Source organism: Paramisgurnus dabryanus, chromosome 1 (assembly GCF_030506205.2).
Source record: "Paramisgurnus dabryanus chromosome 1, PD_genome_1.1, whole genome shotgun sequence".
In the NCBI taxonomy this organism is placed as follows: domain Eukaryota; kingdom Metazoa; phylum Chordata; class Actinopteri; order Cypriniformes; family Cobitidae; genus Paramisgurnus; species Paramisgurnus dabryanus.
This window is the reverse complement of record NC_133337.1, coordinates 40,120,904-40,143,348: the sequence shown is the minus strand read 5'-3', so window position 1 is coordinate 40,143,348 and position 22,445 is coordinate 40,120,904. Positions and strand designations below refer to the sequence as shown.

The following is a 22,445-nucleotide window of genomic DNA, read 5'->3' as shown; positions in this document are numbered from 1 at the left end:
GCCCAGTATGTTATCTTTACAGGACAGTAGGATTCAAATAAGTTAAGTAAATTGTGCTTGACTTACAGGTCTAAATCCCATGTCCACTACAGAGGACGCAAGTCAATGGGCCGTGTCTCAGGAGGATACAATACATTTCTGGGGTAGCCTACGCTTAGAAAACATGACTAATTTTTGTCTGTTCATAATTTCCCCTGACCATTTAAAGAAAATAATGAAGTGCTTAAAGTGGTTCCTTACGGTTACCCAAGTTTAGGGATGTTGAAAATTCTTGAGCATTTTGTGGGAATAAATAGAAAACACTGACTAATCTCCATGTGACAAAACTCAAAACTTTGATACTTCCTTTCAGTTAAAAGACATCATTTGTTACTATGAAGGCACAAATAATCAATGTTACAATCAATGTAAAAGTTAAATAGTTATTTATTTTGTTTGGAATTTTTTTTATTCAACTTGCAGACTACTTTTCCACATTTCCTAATGTTAAAGCATTTCTCAAACCCCTTAAGTATGATGATTTTTTAGTGATTCTACTGATGCTTAATGTTTACTCTGCATATGTTTATCTTTTTTATTGTATTTATTTGTTTATCTTTTTATTTCTGAAACTTTACATTAATAACTTATGTGATTCTGTCTGTTCATTCTGTTTTGTCTGTTTAATGCATTAATAAAAAAAGAAAAACATGGTGTACATAAAGTGAGCTTCTAAATAATATCAATAATCTTATTTTGACTTGATCATTATGGCTCTTAACTGAACATCAGATTTTGCTTTGCAAAGCAGGGAAAGAGAAGCAGAAATGAGAGATGATGCAATGACTATATATAGGCAAACTGCTTACTGAGAATAAATCTATTCCTCATTTTAAAATCATTCACTGAATGAATTATGTAAATGTACTAGTTTATATTGTCTTCTATACTGTAGGATGATTCTTATGCTGCTCCTTGGTGGTCTCGTATTCGGATAAAAACTCCCAGTCAGCCATAAGAGGTTGATGTGCTGCATGAGACGCCAAACATCTGAGCTAAAGTTGCTAAAATATCCGGCATCGGAAGGATCAGACACAGCTGTTAAGTCATTGAGTTCTCATTTTTCCTAGGAACAGCAGAGATTCACATAAGCAGATTTTCTGCTCCTTGTATTTATTTATTGTTTGGCCAAAGTGCTTGTGTTTGCATTTATCAAAAACTATTCCATAGGGTTATTAAATGAAGTTTATTTAACCAAGTTCAGGAAGAGCAGGGTCTAATCCAAGCAATCAGAGCGAAGAGGTCTCTATAGACGGCCCTCACATCTGCTCTGTCCCATAACAGTTTTTTGCGGCATCCCTCCTTCACCCCATGGCCTCTCTCTCAGCAAATATCTGTACATGGGTTTGCGCTAATATCCTGAACTGGAAGCCCTCCCCTTGAACATCATGCCAAATATTATCATCATCATATTTGATTACATGTTAATGTGAACTCATTAATGCCTTTTGTAATATTGGGTTAGCCTTCAACCTGACCTCAACTTTCTCATGAACACGTGTATGACCAGTTTGTTAAGTTTGCAATAGAAATGTTGCCTTACAAAAACCCATCATTTACTTCAAAAGTTTTTGATTGATGTGCTTTGTTGAGCATTAAAAATGGGGCATTATCCAATTATAAAGAAAAAGGATATTATTTAAGATATAAAAATAAAATAGATAAAAGTCATTTAATATGACGTATCTTCTGTCATTAAAATTCAATAAAATAACTAGATACAGTTAAAGTCCCTAATTTTGCACCACCACTGAGTCTGTGATGAGTTCTTGACAACTAATTGCTAAGCAAGGACACATCATCGTTAACTTTTGGATTTGTACCTTTTGCATATCGTTTTATATCATATTACATACATAATAGTCACATAATTTTTTATTCTTTTTCGCGATACTGTCACAAACCTCCACATTTTTTCGCGATCGAATCACGAATTTTTGTTTATTTGTCACATATTGGTTACTCAACTGTTTTGTCCTATTTTCTTACCATTGTCGCTTCGGTTTAGGGTTAGATTTACATTAAATGACATTTACCCAAACCCAACTCTAACCCTAACACCAGGCGACAATGCTTTAAAATGTAGAAAATATAAATAAATAAATCAGAAACAATAATATAAACCAATACCTAAAGTGACATCCTAACACAAAGACCAAATCTAACCCTAAACCGAAGTGAAAATGGTTTGAAAATAGGAAAAAGCAGTTTGACAATGACAAATAAACAGAAATGTTTATACGATCAAAAAAGTGGAAATATGTGACAGTATCATGAAACAGAATCAAAAAATTATGTGACTATAGATACATAATTTTGTAAGACTGGGTAGACATGTACTAATACACAGTTACACACCACAGTACATTTAAAAACGTGAATCGGACAATAGGTTAAATTTACTTAAAAATGTGGATGCAAAAATGATGCACTATATTTTTAAGTAAATCCAGCATATAATTTTTTTACAGTATACCTGCCTTAGCCATTTATGTGATTCGCGACATTAATAGTACATGAAAAAGTTTAGACTAGACGAAGAAAAGTAGCGGATCCACCATTGAGAACAAACAACAAGAAAACATAGAACAGGAATAAAACATTATGGTGACAAAAATACTTTACAGCTTTTGAAGAAGTGACAGAAGTGTTTATTGTCTTTGTGTAATTGTTTGTAGTGGAGTGGTGCTCCAGCTCTTTTATCCCACTCATCTCACACTTGAACTTGAACTTTGACAAAGCTGTGGATAGCTGTAGAACGAGTCCTTGTCTGTTGTTTAGTCCTAAGCTTCCACCTGAGGTTCTCTGCTCTCCGTAGTTTTGTCAGTGATTGATTTATTTCAAACTGTAGCTCATCAAGTCCCTTTCTTTCCGACTCTATGGCTTTCCTCCACTGCTTTCTCAATAGTCTTCTTTCTTTCACCAGCCTTTTAATTTATCTCTGCCTCCTAGACTTAGGCTGGATTGGCAGGTCTTCCTGTGTGTCCTGTCTTTTACTCCAAACCTCTCAACCCCATAGTAGTTGTAGATAAAGGTTCTCATTCTTTCCAGTTTTTTCTTTCAGTGGGACCCTTCTGTTGCTTCATTAGTAGGACAAAATCTGTAAGTCAATGATCTCCAGCTGTCTTTTGACCTGCTTTGGGCCATAGGAGCTGAGATTTTCTTTCCTTTCTGTTACTGGGCTGTCTGTTGCTGCAAACAACATGAAATTTTGATAAACAATGTTTGAATATTTGTAAACAAATTGTTCATGAGCCCAATTGTCTTCCATAGTATTTTTTCCACTATTGGAGGGGGGCTCATGATTGGTTTAGTTACAAACATTTCTCAAAATATCTGAATGTGGGTAAATGATGACAGAATTTTCATTTTTGGGTGAACCCTTTAAACATGCTGTAATGTGTAATAAATTAAATGAATGTATTTACAAAATTCACATTGAACCTAACATTCAATTAACCTTTACATTTAATATTTAAGTACATTAAACATCTAATTTTTTGTACTTTTACTTAAGTAAAAAATACTTTCCTACTTTAACTCAAGAAAAGTACACAATTTTTATGTAATTAGGTATTAAATAAATTTTAATATGCAATATAAAAAGAATACACAGTATGAGTCTATGCTTTTGAATGTAGTGAAATTTTTTTTGTAAAGTCCTTTTTTCCCCAAGACAAACACTCTGACAAAGCACAGATGCTTGGAAAATGTAACTAAAATACTCAAGTAGTGTCCACCTCTGAGAAATGCTTTGGAAAAGTGAGTCTGGCCGCCTACCAAAACACCTTTGTAGCAAATCAGCAGTAAGGAGCGTGTCTACTAATCAGCATCGTTGCCTGGGTTGCGTATGTCTGGGGCGGTCTATCAAAAGAAGGTCCGGATTCTATTGAGTTTGGGGGTGTTTGTTTAGGCAATTTCAAATGTCAACATTGGCTTTCAGAGATCATGCACCCCGCCTTTAACCCACACACACAAACTGGGCTTAATTTGGATGTTGTGAAGGTATGTTTAAAAAAACCTTCATAGTCTTTGTGTATGGGGTTAGGATGAAAATAAATGGGAAGGGTGATAAAATGTTTTCAAATATCAAATAAAATGAATAAATCTGATATAAATCAGAAAACTTTCAAAAATTAAGACCTGGTACTTGAACACAAATGCAAAGCGATTCCAGTACTGTATATCTGATAGGAGCACGAGTTTATAAAAGATCTGTAGGTGAGAGCAGTGGCCGGTTGCATAAACATAGCCATGACGTTAAGACTGCGTCTTAAGAATGAGTCTGACTAACTAGCAATTAGTTAGGGCTAATCAGTCTTATTATTTGTATTTAAATTAAACCAATCTGCCTTTTCATGTAGCATACTTAAAACAGGTATGATCAGTCTTGAAGAAAAAAATTCCTGATTAACTTTTAAGACTAGTCTTTAAGGTTTATGCAACCGGCCCCTGGGCACAAAGTTATGCTTTGGCTCTATTTTAAAAAAAAAAATATTGAAGTTATATAAATAATTTTTTTTACACAATTAACACAAACATCTCTGCTACAAATAAACACTTAAAGTTTGTTTGTAGGATCTACCGTTATTGTACAATTACACAGAAAGTGACAGGAGTTTAAACGTGACAACTTACCCCATAGGTGTGCAGTTCATCGTAACAAACAGAGGACTTGTTGTGTTATACCTGCTAGAAAATGTATAAAATTCAGTCTATATACTAAAGGTGGATATTGTTTATATATCTGCCTATAATAGATAGATAGCCACACATTCATCCATAAATGATCCTTGAAAGGGCTGCAAAATTAAGACAAAAAAAATCATATATGCGAGTTATTTCCCCTGATATTGTATAAACATATCATTTTTATGAAACGTATTTACATTAGTCGTTTCTCAAAATGCGTTCTTGTCTGTACTTGTGTTCTTGTGGACTTGTGAAACGTCATCAGTCGCGGCCCAAGTACTGTTCCAATTCAAAGTTCGCATCAAGCCCAAGTTCACATAAAATCCCCGGATGTGTTCTTGATCCGCCCATTTTATCGAGGATGCATCAGAGGAGACTTGTGTGGACTTATGACAGCGAAGTTTCCCAGAATGCATTTCGCGTCAGGAGTTCGTTCTTCCGAGTCTGAACTTGCAAGTTCGAACTACGAAGGACACAAGTCCGAGTTCGGTGTACTTGGTTTTGAGAAACGGCTATTGTTTTCATTTCATTATCATTGTATACCTGAGACTTAGTAATAAAACTGTGACAACTAACCTGTCAGGGATTTGCAGGAGAGAACCCAAATGCAGACGATGTCAGAGGTGAACAGAAAACACAGACATAAAAAAAGCCCACGAGGGAGCAAACACATGAACAGCACGAAACGACAAAAGACTAAACTTTACTAATACTCTATATATGAAACTAGACTAACTGGATCTTTACTTGACTAGAACTGTTAACACAAGAACAATACAAAATGAACCTGCTCAGAACTAAGGACACAATGACATTATATAGAAAAAAACAAGATAACGACGGAGAACAGATGATGGGAAAAAACAATGATTACTAGAACGAGGGGGCGGGGACAAAAGACAAGACACCGGAGGCACGTGACCCAATAAACAAAGCCATGAACCTCCACATCAGGGATGGGCAACTTCAGTCCTGGAGAGTTTAGGCTTGTTCGACTTTATGCAGCGCGGCAAGAACCGATAGCCGGATGACGTCAAAGTACCGTGAGAACGATTAGAGAAATCATACGAAGTCTAATTTCGTCTCGCTCTCGCGCTACTTCGCTGTCATCCGGCTGTCGGTTTTTGCGGAGCTGCATGAATTCGAACACACCTTATAGCTCTAACCATAATGAAACACACCTGAAGCAGTCAATTAAGGTCTTACAAGGCATACTAGAAACTTTTAGGCAGGTATGCTGAGGCAAGTTAGAGCTAAACTCTGCAGGACACCGGCCCTCCAGGACCAAAGTTGCCCATCCCTGCTCCACATGGAGCATGGGACTGCCAGAACCCTGCCATCATGACTAGATATAAATACAAAACAAGACTCTTTGGCAGGATCCTGACATAACCCTGCTGTGTAAAAATGTTTTCAATCCCAGCTATCAGTTACTAAGAGTTGCTGACATGTTTCAAAATGGTGTTATGTTTTAGGTAACAAGACAGAGATATAATAGATATAATAATATAAGCTTGGGTTTGGTCACTTACAAACCCAACTCAGAAATCAAAAAACATAAGATGAAAAAATGTACTTCCATGCCTCCAAAACACTCTTTGTTCAATATCTTTACCAAAACACATCAAAACAAACAGATTATCTTCTGACAGACCAAAAGCACAGATTGCCCAGCCCTGTATAAGTAAATTATGTGTTACACTCAACCCCACAATAGTTTGTGTCCCATGTCCAATCCCCACCTAACCATACTCACCCACTCATGCTTTACAATTTTTCCTTGATTGCTAAAACACTATAACCAGTCTTTTGAACTAAAATTTCAAAACCACAACACCATTTTTCAAGAAGCACAATCATTTTTCTGAACTATAAACACTACTTTCCTGCTTTAGTCAGATTTGGTGAACTGTTACTTCAAAACTCTACACACAAATCCCTACATTTCTCAGTGCTTACACCATCTGGTCATATAGAAAGCACTAGCATTCAATACTGTTCACTCAAGTCAACACAGCTTAGGCTCAATTAGCAAACAATTACCAAGGTGAAAACACTAAGAGTCAAAATTAAACACACATCAATCAGAAAAAGGCCTGAATCAGTTCACTGAGCTTTGAAACAATGGATCCACAGAGAAATGAAGGAATAGGTTGAGGAGAAGGAGGAGAAAAAGCAGGAGGGAGAGGAGGAAGGAAAAAAGGTGGACGTGGTGAAGGAGAAGAAAGAGGACTTGGTGAAGTGCGTAGTGAAGGGGGGGATATGATGAAGGAGGAGGAAGAGGAGGAGGACGTGGTGAAGGAGGAGGAGGGAAACGAAGAGGAGGAGGCAGAGGAGGAGGGAAAGAAGGAGGACGTGGTGAAGGAGTAGGAAGAGGAGGAGGACGTGGTGAAAGAGGAGGAGGGAGACGAAGGGCAAGGTGACAAGCAGTCTTAGATAAAATTCTAGTCACTCTAGTTGACCATGTCCTTGTCCATGGTATGACTATGAGGGAGGCTGAGCAACGAGTAAAACCTAATTTGAGTCGCTTCACTGTTGCCTTCATCTTCAGAGCCTTCAGAGAGGAAAACAGATAGATATACTTACAGTAAGACTGCTCTGTACAGTAACTTTAGTGTGCATACACTGTTGGACTATGCTACTGGAATAAAGAAATGCATAGAATTGCCTTGCATACAGATCCACATATCAGTAGATGAATGCCAGGGGTGGATCATGCAAGAGGATTTTACCCTCTGTGTTTGGCTATGACCAATAGTCTGTGATGTGGACGAGATTCACTGCCCTGACCCAGAACAAAGACAAAGGGATGTTGAGGAGGAATGTTTTTTTATTATTATTTACAGTTGTGCTGTGTCGCACATAAATTAATAAAAATGTGCTAATGCATACATTGATTGTGTTTTTTTTTGGTCATATGAAAAGGTTTTTAGCAGGAGAACCAGAAGCAACTTACCAGTTTTGGATATATTGTTTTGAATTTATTGCCCAGTGTGTAATACTATGTTGTAGTGTGTGTGTTTTTGAAAGCTTGTGTGTGATGTCTGTTTTTTCAGTAAGAGTGAACGGTTTTGAGTGTAGAGCTTCATTTTGACCTGAAAATATGTTGTTTGGAGTATTGGGTGAGGCATTATGATATTGTGTTTACTGTTTTGAGAATATGAGGGATAGTTTCAAGAAATTTGTTAATTTAAGCAACCGAGAAAAACTGTAATACAGAACACACAGTGGCTAAATAAATGAAAGGAGGCATCCCTTCACTAAATATTTATCTAAAACCAAATCCTTCTGCTCTGGGTCACTAAAAGGATAAGTAAGATGAATTTCCCCAGTTTCCGTATGTGTTTATAAAATGGCACATCGAAATAGCCTGGTTAGCCAGACCTACATCAAGATGTAAGGTCTGGCAACTCTTCACACAAACGGCTCAATGCAAGGGGCGGGATATAAGGTTGACCCTCAAAATGCCTCTGCACGCAATAGGATAGCGCTATGACGGATCAGAGCAACGAAGAAGGTGACGTAGTTACCGTAACCAGTCGGCAAAACTCCAAACACATCTTTCTTGCTTAAAAAGGACTTCAGTAGGGTTTATTTGCTCTTCTCTCAAAGAAAAACATAAGTCTAAGTCCTCCAGAGTCGCGGCCAAAGCCGCTTCAAAAGAAAGCTGTTCGCCAGCAGCAGCAGCCATTCTCTGTTTTCAAGTAGGAACCGTTGCAGCTCTGTCGTCATCATGTTAAGCACGCCCCACAGACGCTACACACGATGTGATTGGCCTGACCAAATTTTGGTTTTTGGACCGGTTAAGTGTATTGTGAGTGCCTAGACTAAACCCTGGCAGCAAATATATTTTGCGGCCGCTAGGGTGCGTCTAGATTTCTAGGCTAACATCGAAAGGGAGTAAAGCAGGTAATTCAAACAGTAAAGTACACAAAACTGATAAAACTCTTAACTTAAAATAAACATTTCCCATTTGGACAACAACACAAACCTGTTCAGCACGACTACATGGGTACCCAGATGTGACCTCTCCATTTAACTTATTCAGTGCTCAAGGGCATCTAATCACAACCTGTCAGCCATGAGACTTAAACCAACAACTCATGGGTTACAAGCCAACCTCGTTAACCATTAGGCCACAGCCATAGCCCTACCTGTTGATGTTAAAGTAATACTTTGGTGAGGCTTTACATTTTATGTACCCTGGTTTCACAGGCAAGGCTTGAGGCTCTTTATTTGACTAAGGCCTAGTCCTGACTTAAGCTAAGCCGTGTCTGTAAAACCAGGCCACGGTAATATTAATCAATTTCAGTGTTTAATTCCTGTAGAGCATTGTGTTAACATAGCAATGCAAAAGGTCAAGGGTTCAATCACACATATTGATTAAAAGACATCAACAATTAGAGAGTTTTACAAAACTTTATATTCATTTAATTTCTCTAAAATAAACTCCAATCAATCGATAAACGACAAGCATCTGTACAAAAACAGCTTGTAGATGCTGAAAGTTAATATCAGACATTTATATCGCAAGTAGAGTAATTAAGCAAACATAGTTTTAGTTTGCTGGTGTGCAGCTTAATCTCAAGATTATAGAGTTAAAATGTAAAATACAATTCAATAGAAAATCATTCAATAGAAATTCAATTTATCTTTAAGAAATACAGATCAAACAAATCAATAACAATACATTTCACAGAAATACAGTAATATACATACATACATACATATATACAAACACAGTTTTCAACAGTCAGTAGATTTTATATCATATGTGCTGTTTTATCTATATGTGCTTTTTTGTGACCAGATCTGATGTGGACTTTGCATGACCTTTAGTTAAAATATGAATATATTGATGTGATGCTATTGTTCCACTGCTTCTCTATCTGAATATAGACTGATATTTCTTTCAGACACATCCGTATCATAATTCCTATGAAATCCACAAGTGTTGAAGTTGAGCTTCTTCTTGAGAATGAACCACATGATAATGACGATCAAACAGATTATGACAGGAATGATGACGGCTAATACTGTGAAATTGTTTTGGGAAAAATATGAAATATCTTTAGAGGTGCAGGTATAATGACCTTCATCTTTATTATGATTTAGTTTTTTTAAGTTCCAGCGAGATAAGTATTCAGTAATCATTGATCAATAAATAATTCAATAACTTAGTACCTTCTTTATACCTGAGTGTGTTTGTTCCACCTGGTAACAGATTTTAAAATGAGTGTTAATAAAGCCCAAACATATCTTAAATAACATAACCAATGTTTATATACAACATTATTTTTACAACTGTTAAAACAATGTGCGTAAAAGGGTTTTATTAATATTTAGTATGGAGTTTTTGCTTTAATGACAACAAAACTCATACTGACACAAATTCAATAATCTGTGATCAATACATAATTAAATAACTTAATACCTGGTTTATCCGTAGCCGTGTTTGCTGCTAACAGATTTTAAAACGAGTGTTAATAAAGCCCAAACATATCATGAATAACATAACCAATGTTTATATACAACATTATTTTTACAACTGTTAAAACAATGTGCGTAAAAGGGTTAAATTAATATTTAGTATGAAGTTTTTGGTTTAATGACAACAGAACTCAAACTGACACAAATGTAATAATCAGTGATCAATAGATATTGAACAAATAAATACCTGTGACATCTTCAACAGCACCTGTAAATTTGTACAGATTTTAAAATCACTGTTAATAAATTCATGATAAGAGATCCAACTGAGAAAATGTAGTCCATAATTAACAATGTAGAAGAAGTTAAACTGTACCTGTTCTGCTCACACTGAAGTATGTTTCTGTTTTTCCACATTTGGTTTGCAAAAAGAATTTGACTTTTGTTGTCATGGCTTTATTTGCAGTGTAAGGACATGAAACTCTTCTCTCTTGTTTACAGGAATCACTACTGAACTCCTCTCTACAGATTGTTGGGTCATCAGCTGCTGCTGTATTAATAAACTTGTACATGGTCATGCAGCAGTTTTTGTTTGGATAAGTGACTGTGCAGTTGAGATTTATTTCAGAGTTATGTGCAGTTCCATCTTCACAGTTACTTGTGATCTCTGCAAAAGAACAGATGATATTAAACTTAATGTACACAGCAACTGAACAAAAATAATCATTTGTATCAGAATAAATCAAATGAATTTAACAAAAGAAGATTATAGATTATATTCAATTAGTCTTTTTTCATTTAAAAATAAATCTGTGACAGTTTTCAATGTTATGTGTAATACACTATAATAAGCAAATAATAACACTTCAATATACATCATCACTGTCATCTAAAATGAGTTAAAAAAGTGAATTGAGTTTTTCTTCATTTATGATCCATCACTCCATCTTTCAACGATCAACACAAGACTGACTCCAGATCAGCTGATAATGTTAGTTATTACATTCATACAAAGTCTTAACAGATGGAGACTTCAGACTGAACATTTGAGTCTTTCTGAGATCATGAAAGTAAACAGAAAGAGAATCTACACTCCTAAGTGATTTTACACTGAATCACACATTGTTAATACACCAACAAACTGACCACATTCATAAAGTTTACCAGTAAAAAGTGGTTTCTTAGATGAATGCATTATATTACCAGTCTTATCCCCACAGACAGCAGTGAAAGTCCAAACCAGCAGCACCAGTAGCACAACATTAACACCACCCATCATCCAGCTTCTGTTAGAAAGACATTATATCAATTTAGAAATTAAACAAATAAATACATTAAAATGTAAAGTCAAGTTTAGTCACCAGACTGACCAAAGTGTTTTCCAGAAATTCAAAAATGATACACATATTCATTAAATATATACACAGAACAAAAATAAAAACAACAGGAAAACAGTAGACAAAGTAGACCAACATGGATTTAAAAAGGTTAAGAATAGTGTTTTATTTGTTGTTTTTATTTTAGATTATTTGATTAAATCAGCTGTCAATCACATTCAGTGACATTAACACACATAAATAGCTACATAACCTTCAATTAAGTGCTTGAACATCATCAACAGGTTGCCTGAACACTACTAACAGCGCTCCACTTTTTAAAGTGACAAGTGATAAGCTTGTCAAGAATGCAACACATACTCGAAACGTGACCTCTATATCCCAGTAGTGAACACACACACACACACACACACACACACGCGTACGCACACGCACGTGCACACGCACGCACACGTGCACACGCACACGCACACGCACACGCGCACACGCACACGCACACGCACACGCACACGCACACGCACACACACACGCACACACACACACACACACACACACACACACACACACACACACACACACACACACACACACAACCTCAAGAACATAACAGTCACAACCCACTGGCTGTGAGACTCGAACCGGCAACTTTTGGGTTATAAGCCCAACTCACATCATTCTGTCACTTGTGCACATCAAAGAAGCAGTTTCTTATTTCTTTGAAGAAGTTGCAAATGCTTTGCTACATCAATGCAGTGATTAAGTACAATTACTTCCTGTTTCCTACATTATCAATTGTTTATGTCATGTTGATGAAAACGTATTATAACGGTCTCTGTTGAATAGTCTCAAGCCCAACGACATTTAGGCATTGGTTCAATTCTTTACATGCAAAATGGTTAAACAGGTAGTCAATATGTCAATAATATTTCTACACTTTTCCATTCGACTTTTTTTCTAAATCTGTCCTGAATTGATAAATTGCTCCCAGATGAACCTTAACAGGAATGTCAGAAGTATTAAAAAAACTGCACTGTAAGCACTGCGTGTACAGTTCTTCCTAAGGAGACTATCCTACTGTATGTTCACATTTCTACTTTTGTTTTTTCTTTGTGCTATCATGCAGTGCTGTCTTTTTCTTTCTGTATGGCAATGACATGGTCCGTCAACAATTTAAATAATTGTCATTAAAACCTCAGCCATAGTTCACATCAGACCATCCCATACCAGACCATAAACGGTTATATTGATAATATGACATGTCTTAAAGGAATAAGCCCATCTCGCTGGGTTGTAATTTAACACATTGTTGGGTCAAATATAAACAATTTCTTGATTAAATTTTGTTAGGTGTTAAAATCTGTGAAAGTAATTTCAGAAAAATAACATATTTTGTCATCCTCAATATTTGCCAAACAGTAAGTGCATTTCTCAAAACAATTCGTAAAAATAGCAAAACACCATGATTACCTAATCCTTTTGTTCATCTCTCAAAAGTAAATATCTGTGTCAACGAAGATGTCAGTGCCATCAGAATAGTCCTTGTGTTATTGTATATGGATAAGACAGACTGATGGCTTAGTCATGTTGTCAATATAACAGTTTACTCTGTTCTGATGTAAACTATGGCTTAAGTTTAGTTTAGGTTATACCATAGTGAACACTCTTAGAAGACATTGAACCTTTAGAGATTTAAAAAAAGTTGGGAGTTTGATTGCAAGAGACTGGACAGGATTCACATTTACGCTTTTACTGTTTATCATTGCCATACAAAAAGAAAAAAACAGCACTGCATAGCACAAAGAAAACAAAAAACAAAAGTAAAAATGTAAACACAGGATAACGTCTGCGCTTCCTTCACCTCCTGACATTCCTGTCTGTTGAGTCACAAATGTTCATCCATCAATATTTTTCTCAGTCGCTTCGTACATTTCTCAAATCATCCTCGACATTTGCAAAACAAGTGCATTTCTCAAAACAATTTGTACAAATAGCAAAATTATCTAATCCTTAGTTCATCTGAAGAAAGTAAATATCTGTGTCAATGAACATGTCAGTGCCATCAGAATGACAAGAGTCCTTGTGTCATTGTGTATGGATAAGTCAAATTGTTTAGTCATATTGTCAATTTAACAGTTTACTCTGGATGGATGTTCTGATGTAAACTATGGCTGAAGTTTTGATGATAGTTATTGTAAATTGTAGGTTACACCTTAGTGTAAGTTACAGTACGTGGGAGTTTGATTGCAAGTGACTGGACAAAATTTACATTTAAGCTTTTACTGTCTGTACTGTAATTCGTTGACAGACCATGTCATTGCCATACAGAAAGAAAAAGACAGCACTGCATAGCACAAAGACAAAAAAGTATAAATGTGAACATACTGTAGGACAATCTCCTTAGGGAAAACTGTACATGCAGTGCTGTAGGAATTACACTGAAGTCTTCATACCTCCTGACCCAGCAAGCATGTTTGGCTAAAACAAGGCTAAATTTGGGCTGCCAGTGAAAGCAAACATCTTGAACACCTTTTGACTCATAGCTGGACTCTACTGGGTCTATTATCCATTTCAACATCTTGGTTTTTGCTTATAGGGGATGTTTCTGTCTGTTACAGAAATTCAAGATTCACCTGGGAGCAATTTACCAATTCAGGACAGATTTAGAAAAAACGTCTAATGGAAATGTATAAAAAAATGTTTGACCATACCCTTTATAATGACAACTTGTTCAACCATTTTGCATGTAAAGACTTATACTATGAACTAATGCCTAAATGTTGTGAGGGGTGAGACTATTCAACAGAGACTCATTATAATACATTTGGATCCACATGACATGAACAATTGATAATGCAAGAAAAAGCAGATAATTGCACATCATTTGCATGGATGTACCAAAGCATTTGCAACTTGTTTAAAGAAATGGGAAACTGCTTTTTTGATGTGCACAAGTGACACAATGATGTGAAGATTGAACAAGTTATGAGAATTTCAGTTCTGATCTGAGAAATGTACCAAAACGACTGAGAAAAACTGTAGTTCGTATTATCCAGTCTCTGCAGGCATCTGCTGTGATGACATCACATGCTGCATCCAGAAAGGTCATTTGTGTATGTGGCTGGCAATCATATTTCCATCTTTATCCTGAGAAATATTCCTCAAAGGGGTTAAAGAATGAAAAGGGTGGAAGGAACTCCATCAGCATCCTGTTGTAGGCGGCAAATCATTGCCTGGTGATGTTGGAAGGAAGCTGACAATTTGCCAAACTTTCACATACTTTGGCAGGTAAACTCCAATCTGACCCCTCTTTTATTAGGGATGAGATCGTTATGGAAAGTCAAGATTCACCTGGGAGCAATTTACCAATTCAGGACAGATTTAGCAAATAAGTCTAAAGGAAATGTATAAAAATATACATTGTTCAACCATTGACTTATGCCATGAACGAATGCCTAAATGTTGTGGGGGTGAGACTGTTCAACAGACACCCTGTCACGACGCGGGAGTGGAGGGAGGACACAAACGCAGAGTTCGGACAAATAAATAACATTTAATAATAAAACGGGAACAACGCACGAGGAGTACAGGTAAACAGAACAGGAACATCAAAATGTGACACGGGAACAGACAGGGTGGTAATGACAATCATCCGGCACAGGCTGACGGAACAAAGGCGTATAAATACAAACACAATCAAACAGGTGTGGTGTGTTGGCGTAATTAGTCCATGAGAGTCCAGGTGAAACGGATGAGTGCAAAACACAAAACATGTCACGGACTAGCCGTGACATAACCCCTCCCTCTAGGAGTGGCTACAAGACACTCACATGAAACACAAAAAACAAAGTCTGGTAGGGTGGATCCAGGGGAGGGATGGAGGGCTCGGGAACCCTGGTGAAGCCGGCAGCCGCCGGGACGAAACCTACTGGTAGGGCCGGAATGCGCCAGGAGAACCGGAGCGATCGCTCTGAGGACTGAGGCAGACGAATTACCCCCCTCCTGGGAATCGTCGAAGATCAGATGCCCCTGGAAGTCACATCCTCATCCCCTCGCGGAACGGAGACCCTCACCGATGACCACCCCGGGGAAATAATCGGCGTGGTCCTTTCCGGATCCCCCGGCGAGCAGGACGGTGGACCTCCAAGGAACAGTCGACGACGACTCAACCGTTGGGGGACCGCCTGGGCCGATCCTCCTCCCGCAGGAGCGAGCGATCGCTCACGGTGGTCCCCGAGTGACATCGGGGCTGATGGAATACGAACCCCGATGTCACTACTCCCCCTCGACGAAATTCTTGGGGGAGCCGCCCTCCGCGAACTCGCTGCGTCCAATGTTGGCCGGATGATTCTGTCACGATGCGGGAGTGGAGGGAGGACACAAACGCAGAGTTCGGACAAATAAATAACATTTAATAATAAAACGGGAACAACGCACGAGGAGTACAGGTAAACAGAACAGGAACATCAAAATGTGACACGGGAACAGACAGGGTGGTAATGACAATCATCCGGCACAGGCTGACGGAACAAAGGCGTATAAATACAAACACAATCAAACAGGTGTGGTGTGTTGGCGTAATTAGTCCATGAGAGTCCAGGTGAAACGGATGAGTGCAAAACACAAAACATGTCACGGACTAGCCGTGACATAACCCCTCCCTCTAGGAGTGGCTACAAGACACTCACATGAAACACAAAAAACAAAGTCTGGTAGGGTGGATCCAGGGGAGGGATGGAGGGCTCGGGAACCCTGGTGAAGCCGGCAGCCGCCGGGACGAAACCTACTGGTAGGGCCGGAATGCGCCAGGAGAACCGGAGCGATCGCTCTGAGGACTGAGGCAGACGAATTACCCCCCTCCTGGGAATTGTCGAAGATCAGATGCCCCTGGAAGTCACATCCTCATCCCCTCGCGGAACGGAGACCCTCACCGATGACCACCCCGGGGAAATAATCGGGCGTGGTCCTTTCCGGATCCCCCGGCGAGCAGGACAGTGGACCTCCAAGGAACAGTCGACGACGACTCAACCGTTGGGGGACCGCCTGGGCCGATCCTCCTCCCGCAGGAGCGAGCGATCGCTCACGGTGGTCCCCGAGTGACATCGGGGCTGATGGAATACGAACCCCGATGTCACTACTCCCCCTCGACGAAATTCTTGGGGGAGCCACCCTCCGCGAACTCGCTGCGTCCAATGTTGGCCGGATGATTCTGTCACGATGCGGGAGTGGAGGGAGGACACAAACGCAGAGTTCGGACAAATAAATAACATTTAATAATAAAACGGGAACAACGCACGAGGAGTACAGGTAAACAGAACAGGAACATCAAAATGTGACACGGGAACAGACAGGGTGGTAATGACAATCATCCGGCACAGGCTGACGGAACAAAGGCGTATAAATGCAAACACAATCAAACAGGTGTGGTGTGTTGGCGTAATTAGTCCATGAGAGTCCAGGTGAAACGGATGAGTGCAAAACACAAAACATGTCACGGACTAGCCGTGACACACCCATTATAATACATTTTGACATGGCATAAACAATTGACAATGTAGGAAACAGCAGATAATTGTACATAATACTTTGCATGGATGTACCAAAGCATTCGCAACTTCTTCAAAGAAATGAGAAAGTGCATTTTTTATGCGCACAAGTGACACAATGATGTGAAGACTGAACAGGTCGTTTTGAGAATTTTAATTTTGATCTGAGAAATGTACCAAAGTGAAAAACTGTAATCCAGGACTAGGCCTTATTTATATTAGGACACTTAAGTCATTTTTACAAACATACCTTAGAAAAAAATTACCTGTGTGCATCTTGGGACAAAACAGTGGCACTGATAAGATATGTCAGTGCAGGTTGTTTTAAATTAAGGCAGCTCAAACATACATTTATATAAAGTATAGGCTATGGAAAAATACATACACAATAAATCTTTTTTGGTAGAAATAGTTTTTAATTTCCTTCAATTTTCCTTAAACCAAGCAATAATAAAATAAGTAGCCTATTTAAAGGGAAATGTTCTCCAGATGGCAGTTCACCCTGATGGCAAGAGATTCTGGCATTCCTTGGCAGCTGAATTGATTCCACATTATACCGCACGATTAAATCTAAACAATGTTGACATTAAAGTTTTATAATTCAGCTGGTACTGTTAAATATCTTCAGAAAAAAACATTTTATTCCCTTTGCGTTTATTTATACATTTATAAGACACAGAATATGAATTATGCATTTTCTGTTTGAGGGAGACAAATCAAGTAAAACCTTTAGATCTGTTATATAGCCTATACTGTTTTACATTCGAGCTGCTCACCCAAAATTCCTGCCTGTCCCCCCAGTCTGGCAGCAAGCCTAAAGAAATAATAAACGCGCCGCTTGCGCATCCGTGAAAATCAAAGCACAATGAACGCGAGCTTCACCTGGGCTTTAAACGCGCCGTTTAAACGAATAATTATCATTGCACCCCACTGTTTAAAACAACATCCCATTTTTCAAGATGACTGCATTGACGCAAATGCCTGTCGTGTGGTTTGTTTAAATGTTACAGCAGTGATTACTTACTGTTTTTCTTCACTCTGTAGAGGTTAAAATCACAGTGATCCTTCTTCAGGGCGCACAAACATAGAGCTGTCATCCCATTCGGCTCTGCAGTAAGGAGTTATCACGTCTCGCACGGGACGCAGGCTGAGCGCCCACTCACGCCCACTTCAGACGCATGCGGAGCGAAATTCAGAGCTCGATCAGCGCATATCCGAGAGCGCGCGTCCACTTTTGTCCAATTGCCCGGCAAAAAAACTCCGGTGACCATGTGTCCTATATATCAGCTACATATCAGCGCACCAGCGAGCTCTTATGTGTAGTGTCAAGACAATGAAAAATTCAACAGTATCGTCTCTGCCCCTCTCACGTCTGACTCAGTTTGTATACAGTAATCTTTTCCGACATACAGACTAGCTGGCCAGACATCTTTTCTAAGATGACGTAGCCTATACTCTGCTCATTATTTTCTCTTGGCTTCAGCCTGCCAACATTAGTTATTTTTGGTGTTTTCTACTCTAATCGTGGCGAAAGCGCAGCTGGAGTCTTTTTTAAATTAAATTGATTAACTGTAACGAAAGTTAGCTATATCGAAAGTTAACTGAATAAACGAAAGTTCACTGATTATGACTTCAGTAGCCTAAGTTAACTAAGAAATTAAAGTTAAATATCACCTAGGTTTTGCCAATAGTGCACTTTTCACAATTGTTTAATTGTTTCAAAGCAGCTACATGAATAAACGCAAGAGAAAAGACAGAAAAATCTGTCTTTTTTACTAATGAATTTATTTCATACTAAACCATTAAATATTAATAATAAAAATAATTGTACACACATTATTTTTTTTGAAAATGACAAACAGTGTACATGTTACAAAAACAATGAGCTGAATAAACTTGAGAGGTCTCTCAACTTCACAGCATGCACCTCTTGAACCCAGACAGGTGGTCATTGTGCTGACATTTTTCTTGTTTTGCTTTGATCTAATGGGAGCAACAGCTTCCAGTGTGCTAGAACAAACGTTGTTCAAGGTTCCTATTACAGCATCCATATCTTCATGGTTATCTGTTACATGTTTCATTTGGGACAAGTCTGGGAGAGTACTAATAAAGCTCTTTAGTAGTGGAAATTACTGTTCTGCTTAATCGGTAGCGTGGAAAGAAGTATCGTGTATGAGACAAGGCAGATGTCTGAAATAAGATCGTTCTGAGGTGATATTTCTACAACCCTTATATTGAGCCCAAGAGACAGACTCTTGTCTAATATGGTTTATGGGTTTATGGGTATGCGTGAGCTCTGTCATGTTTTGTCTAATACAGAGAGAACACAGTGATAAGAGCTTTATCTACAGCTACTACTAGCTCAGCCCAGAGGTCTGTTAGCTGCTGTTTGTTTTTATGATCAGTTATTTCTGTATTTCACATTATTGTTTCAAATGAATTTAATTCATTCAGATAAATATTTTATTACAGATTGTAGCAACACCACTCTCTTTACCCTTTAAGCGTGGTTCATGCTTATAATGTGGGGTGGATTCATTTAAAGAGCAAATGGTCAGATTCACGTTTTTACGTTTCCTTTGGTGTGTAACTGTGTATTAGTTCATGTTAACGATATGCAAAAGAAGTGAAGTGAAAAAAATAAGGGTAACAGACAGTTATGTTCAATAGCAGTGCAACATCAGTTACCTATTAAACCAGTGTTATTAGTAATATTTCTGCACTGGAAATTATTTACTTACAGATGTAGTATTGTTATAGAAAAACAATACTGATATAATGATATCCACATTATTGTTATGAGTTATTGACTATTGAAAGTGGCATGATCGAAATAATACCAATGTGAAGTTTAATTGGAAAATAAGTTCATTCTGTTAAAAATTGCTCTTTATGTCCTTTATTAAGAAAGAGGAAAACCAAATGTTTCACCCATTGCTATGAAATACATCTGCTGCTGATTAAAAAGTTGATTTGAGAGAGGAAAACGTATGAAGAAATGCAGCAAAGTTTATGATGCTCAGCTAAAATGAACATAAATGCTTAAAAGGGATCATATGAGATTTTTTTCAGATGTAAAATAATTATTTGATGTTCCCAGAGTGCGAATGTGAAGTTTTAGCTCAAAATACCATATACACTCACCTAAAGGATTATTAGGAACACCTGTTCAATTTCTCATTAATGCAATTATCTAATCAACCAATCACATGACAGTTGCTTCAATGCATTTAGGGGTGTGGTCCTGGTCAAGACAATCTCCTGAACTCCAAACTGAATGTCAGAATGGGAAAGAAAGATGATTTAAGCAATTTTGAGCGTGGCATGGTTGTTGGTGCCAGACGGGCCGGTCTGAGTATTTCACAATCTGCTCAGTTACTGGGATTGGAGCAGCAATGAAACAAACATGTCAGGAGAACAATCGCATGATCAATAACTCTGGGGAAGTGATTCTTCAAACAGAGATGTAGAGTCGGAGCACGTCCTCGTTTTGCCTTACATGACCCAACCAAGCAAGCTGTAGTGAGAGCTAAAGGAGATGTCATAACACTTTCCTTACAAGATCATCAATCAAAAGTGAGCATTGCCAAACAGCAAACAATATAATGTTTGGATGATAAGATCCATACCAACATGACACAAAGTTTACTCTGCATTGTGCACATGAATAGTATACAATAACAGGATAGATATGAATGCGTTGCTGTAAACAATATACCATTACAGGATTTTACGTAAAGCAGTAATATATAATAAATATTAATATAGCAGTTTGTATATATGAGGGTTATGTAAATAGAGGATATAAGGGAGGAATATTTGATTTGAGTATGTGTTCACCTGTGGGTGTGTGGAAGAATTTTTTTTAGATTCTGACAGAAGGTAAATCTAAAATTTGACAGGAACTTTGAGTCCTGGGCTGAAATATAATGGTTGACTTTTTTAAGATGTCAAATAAATCTTTGGTGTCCCCAGAGTATATGTAAAGTTCTAGCTCAAAATACCCCATAGATAATTTATTATAACATGTTGAAACTCTGTACAGGTGTGAGCAAAAATTTGCTGATCTCTGCACTAAATGGCAGTGTCATGGTTGGATAGGGCAGATTAAGGGGCGGTATTATCCCCTTCTGACATCACAAGGGGATCCAAATTTCAATGACTTATTTTGCCACATGCTTGCAGAGAATGGTTTACCAAAACTAAGTTACTGGATTGATATTTTTCGCATTTTCTAGGTTAATAGAGAAAAATGTTGACACTTCTATTATTTTTTAAACAATATTAATTTTCTTTGCCTCCCTTTTAAAGAACAAGACAGACTTGTAAATGTTGTTAATATTTTGATTTGGAATTGAATGTGTTATGTTTTTAATACATTTAAAATAAGGTAGGCTAATAAAATGAATGTATAACATTTCTGCACTTTTTCCACTTTTATTATTACACTGCTAGTTCCATTGTGTAATCAATAATAAAATCAACCAAACTCTGCAATGAGCTTTGAGATTTTGTCAAAGTGTTTTTCTCTAAGCTCTTTATATTTACCAGAGTAAAGGTGAAAGTATGTCTCTGTCTCGATTTAACCACTTTCACAATGATCACAGATTCGTTCTTCATTTGGGAGTCATGTTTGTCTGTGTCTGCCTTTCTCTATTGCCAGTAAGAGTCTGTATTTAGTGAGGATTCATCTCTGTTTTGCATCTCTAACAGTGTAGATAGATTGTATTTACTGTACATATCTCTGTTCTGCTGTTATATCTACATTACACTGAGAGAAAACAGGCATTTGACTTGGCAAACGCTGATTAAAGTGACAGTGCACAGTCCTACCAAACCATCTCAACCATTAAAACACACAAATAATCCATACGTCCATATCAAAGTAATAAAATGCATTTAAATTAATTACATGAGGATTTTGAGTAAAATTACAACATTAAAAATAAGTTAAGGTTTAAGTGAAACTGAAATCAGACAAGATATCTGTTTACTCATCTATATCTTCTGCTGTGGGTCACTGAAAGTATGTTAATGTTAAAAATAGCTTGAAAATAAGTTAAAAAACAAACACTTATATCACCACACACTGAATGCAGAGAATGAAACATTTTATAATTAAGCAAACGTTGTTTTAGTTCACTCGTCTGTGCTGATTCATTTCATCTTTATAGATACAACTTGCAGATCCAATTAGAGTTTTAGTAGATCTCACGCATCATAAAAGTATGGAAATTACTAAATCTGTCTTAAATCAACCTCGAGGCAGATACAGAGATGAGGGGAAACCAGCAGGCAGGAGACAAAGTGATGTAAATATAATAAAGATATTTTATTGAATAATCTTTGTCAATCTAACTGTCTTCGTCTGACTCTAAACAACACTGGGTTATTTTCAACCGTG

The 22,445-nt window shown here is 37.6% G+C and overlaps 1 protein-coding gene across 4 annotated transcripts; it reads right to left on the bottom strand.

Annotated features, from left to right (window-relative positions):
• Positions 1–9,136: 9,136 nt before the first annotated feature.
• LOC135743083 (uncharacterized) lies at positions 9,137–18,399 on the bottom strand. 4 transcript variants are annotated; one of them, XM_065260617.2, is made up of 7 exons: positions 18,066–18,399; positions 11,365–11,447; positions 10,538–10,828; positions 10,409–10,429; positions 10,166–10,189; positions 9,916–9,948; positions 9,137–9,767 (listed from the first exon to the last, which is right to left on the bottom strand). In XM_065260617.2, the coding sequence occupies exons 2-7, from the start codon at positions 11,438–11,440 to the stop codon at positions 9,598–9,600; spliced, it is 615 nt and encodes a 204-aa protein (XP_065116689.1). In that variant the 5' UTR covers positions 11,441–11,447; positions 18,066–18,399; the 3' UTR covers positions 9,137–9,597. The 4 variants fall into 4 exon arrangements, with proteins under 4 accessions (XP_065116689.1, XP_065116687.1, XP_065116690.1 ...); XM_065260615.2 differs by having other exon boundaries at positions 10,166–10,192; positions 18,066–18,397; XM_065260618.2 differs by having other exon boundaries at positions 9,916–9,945; positions 18,066–18,397.
• Between the last annotated feature and the right edge of the window lie 4,046 nt (positions 18,400–22,445).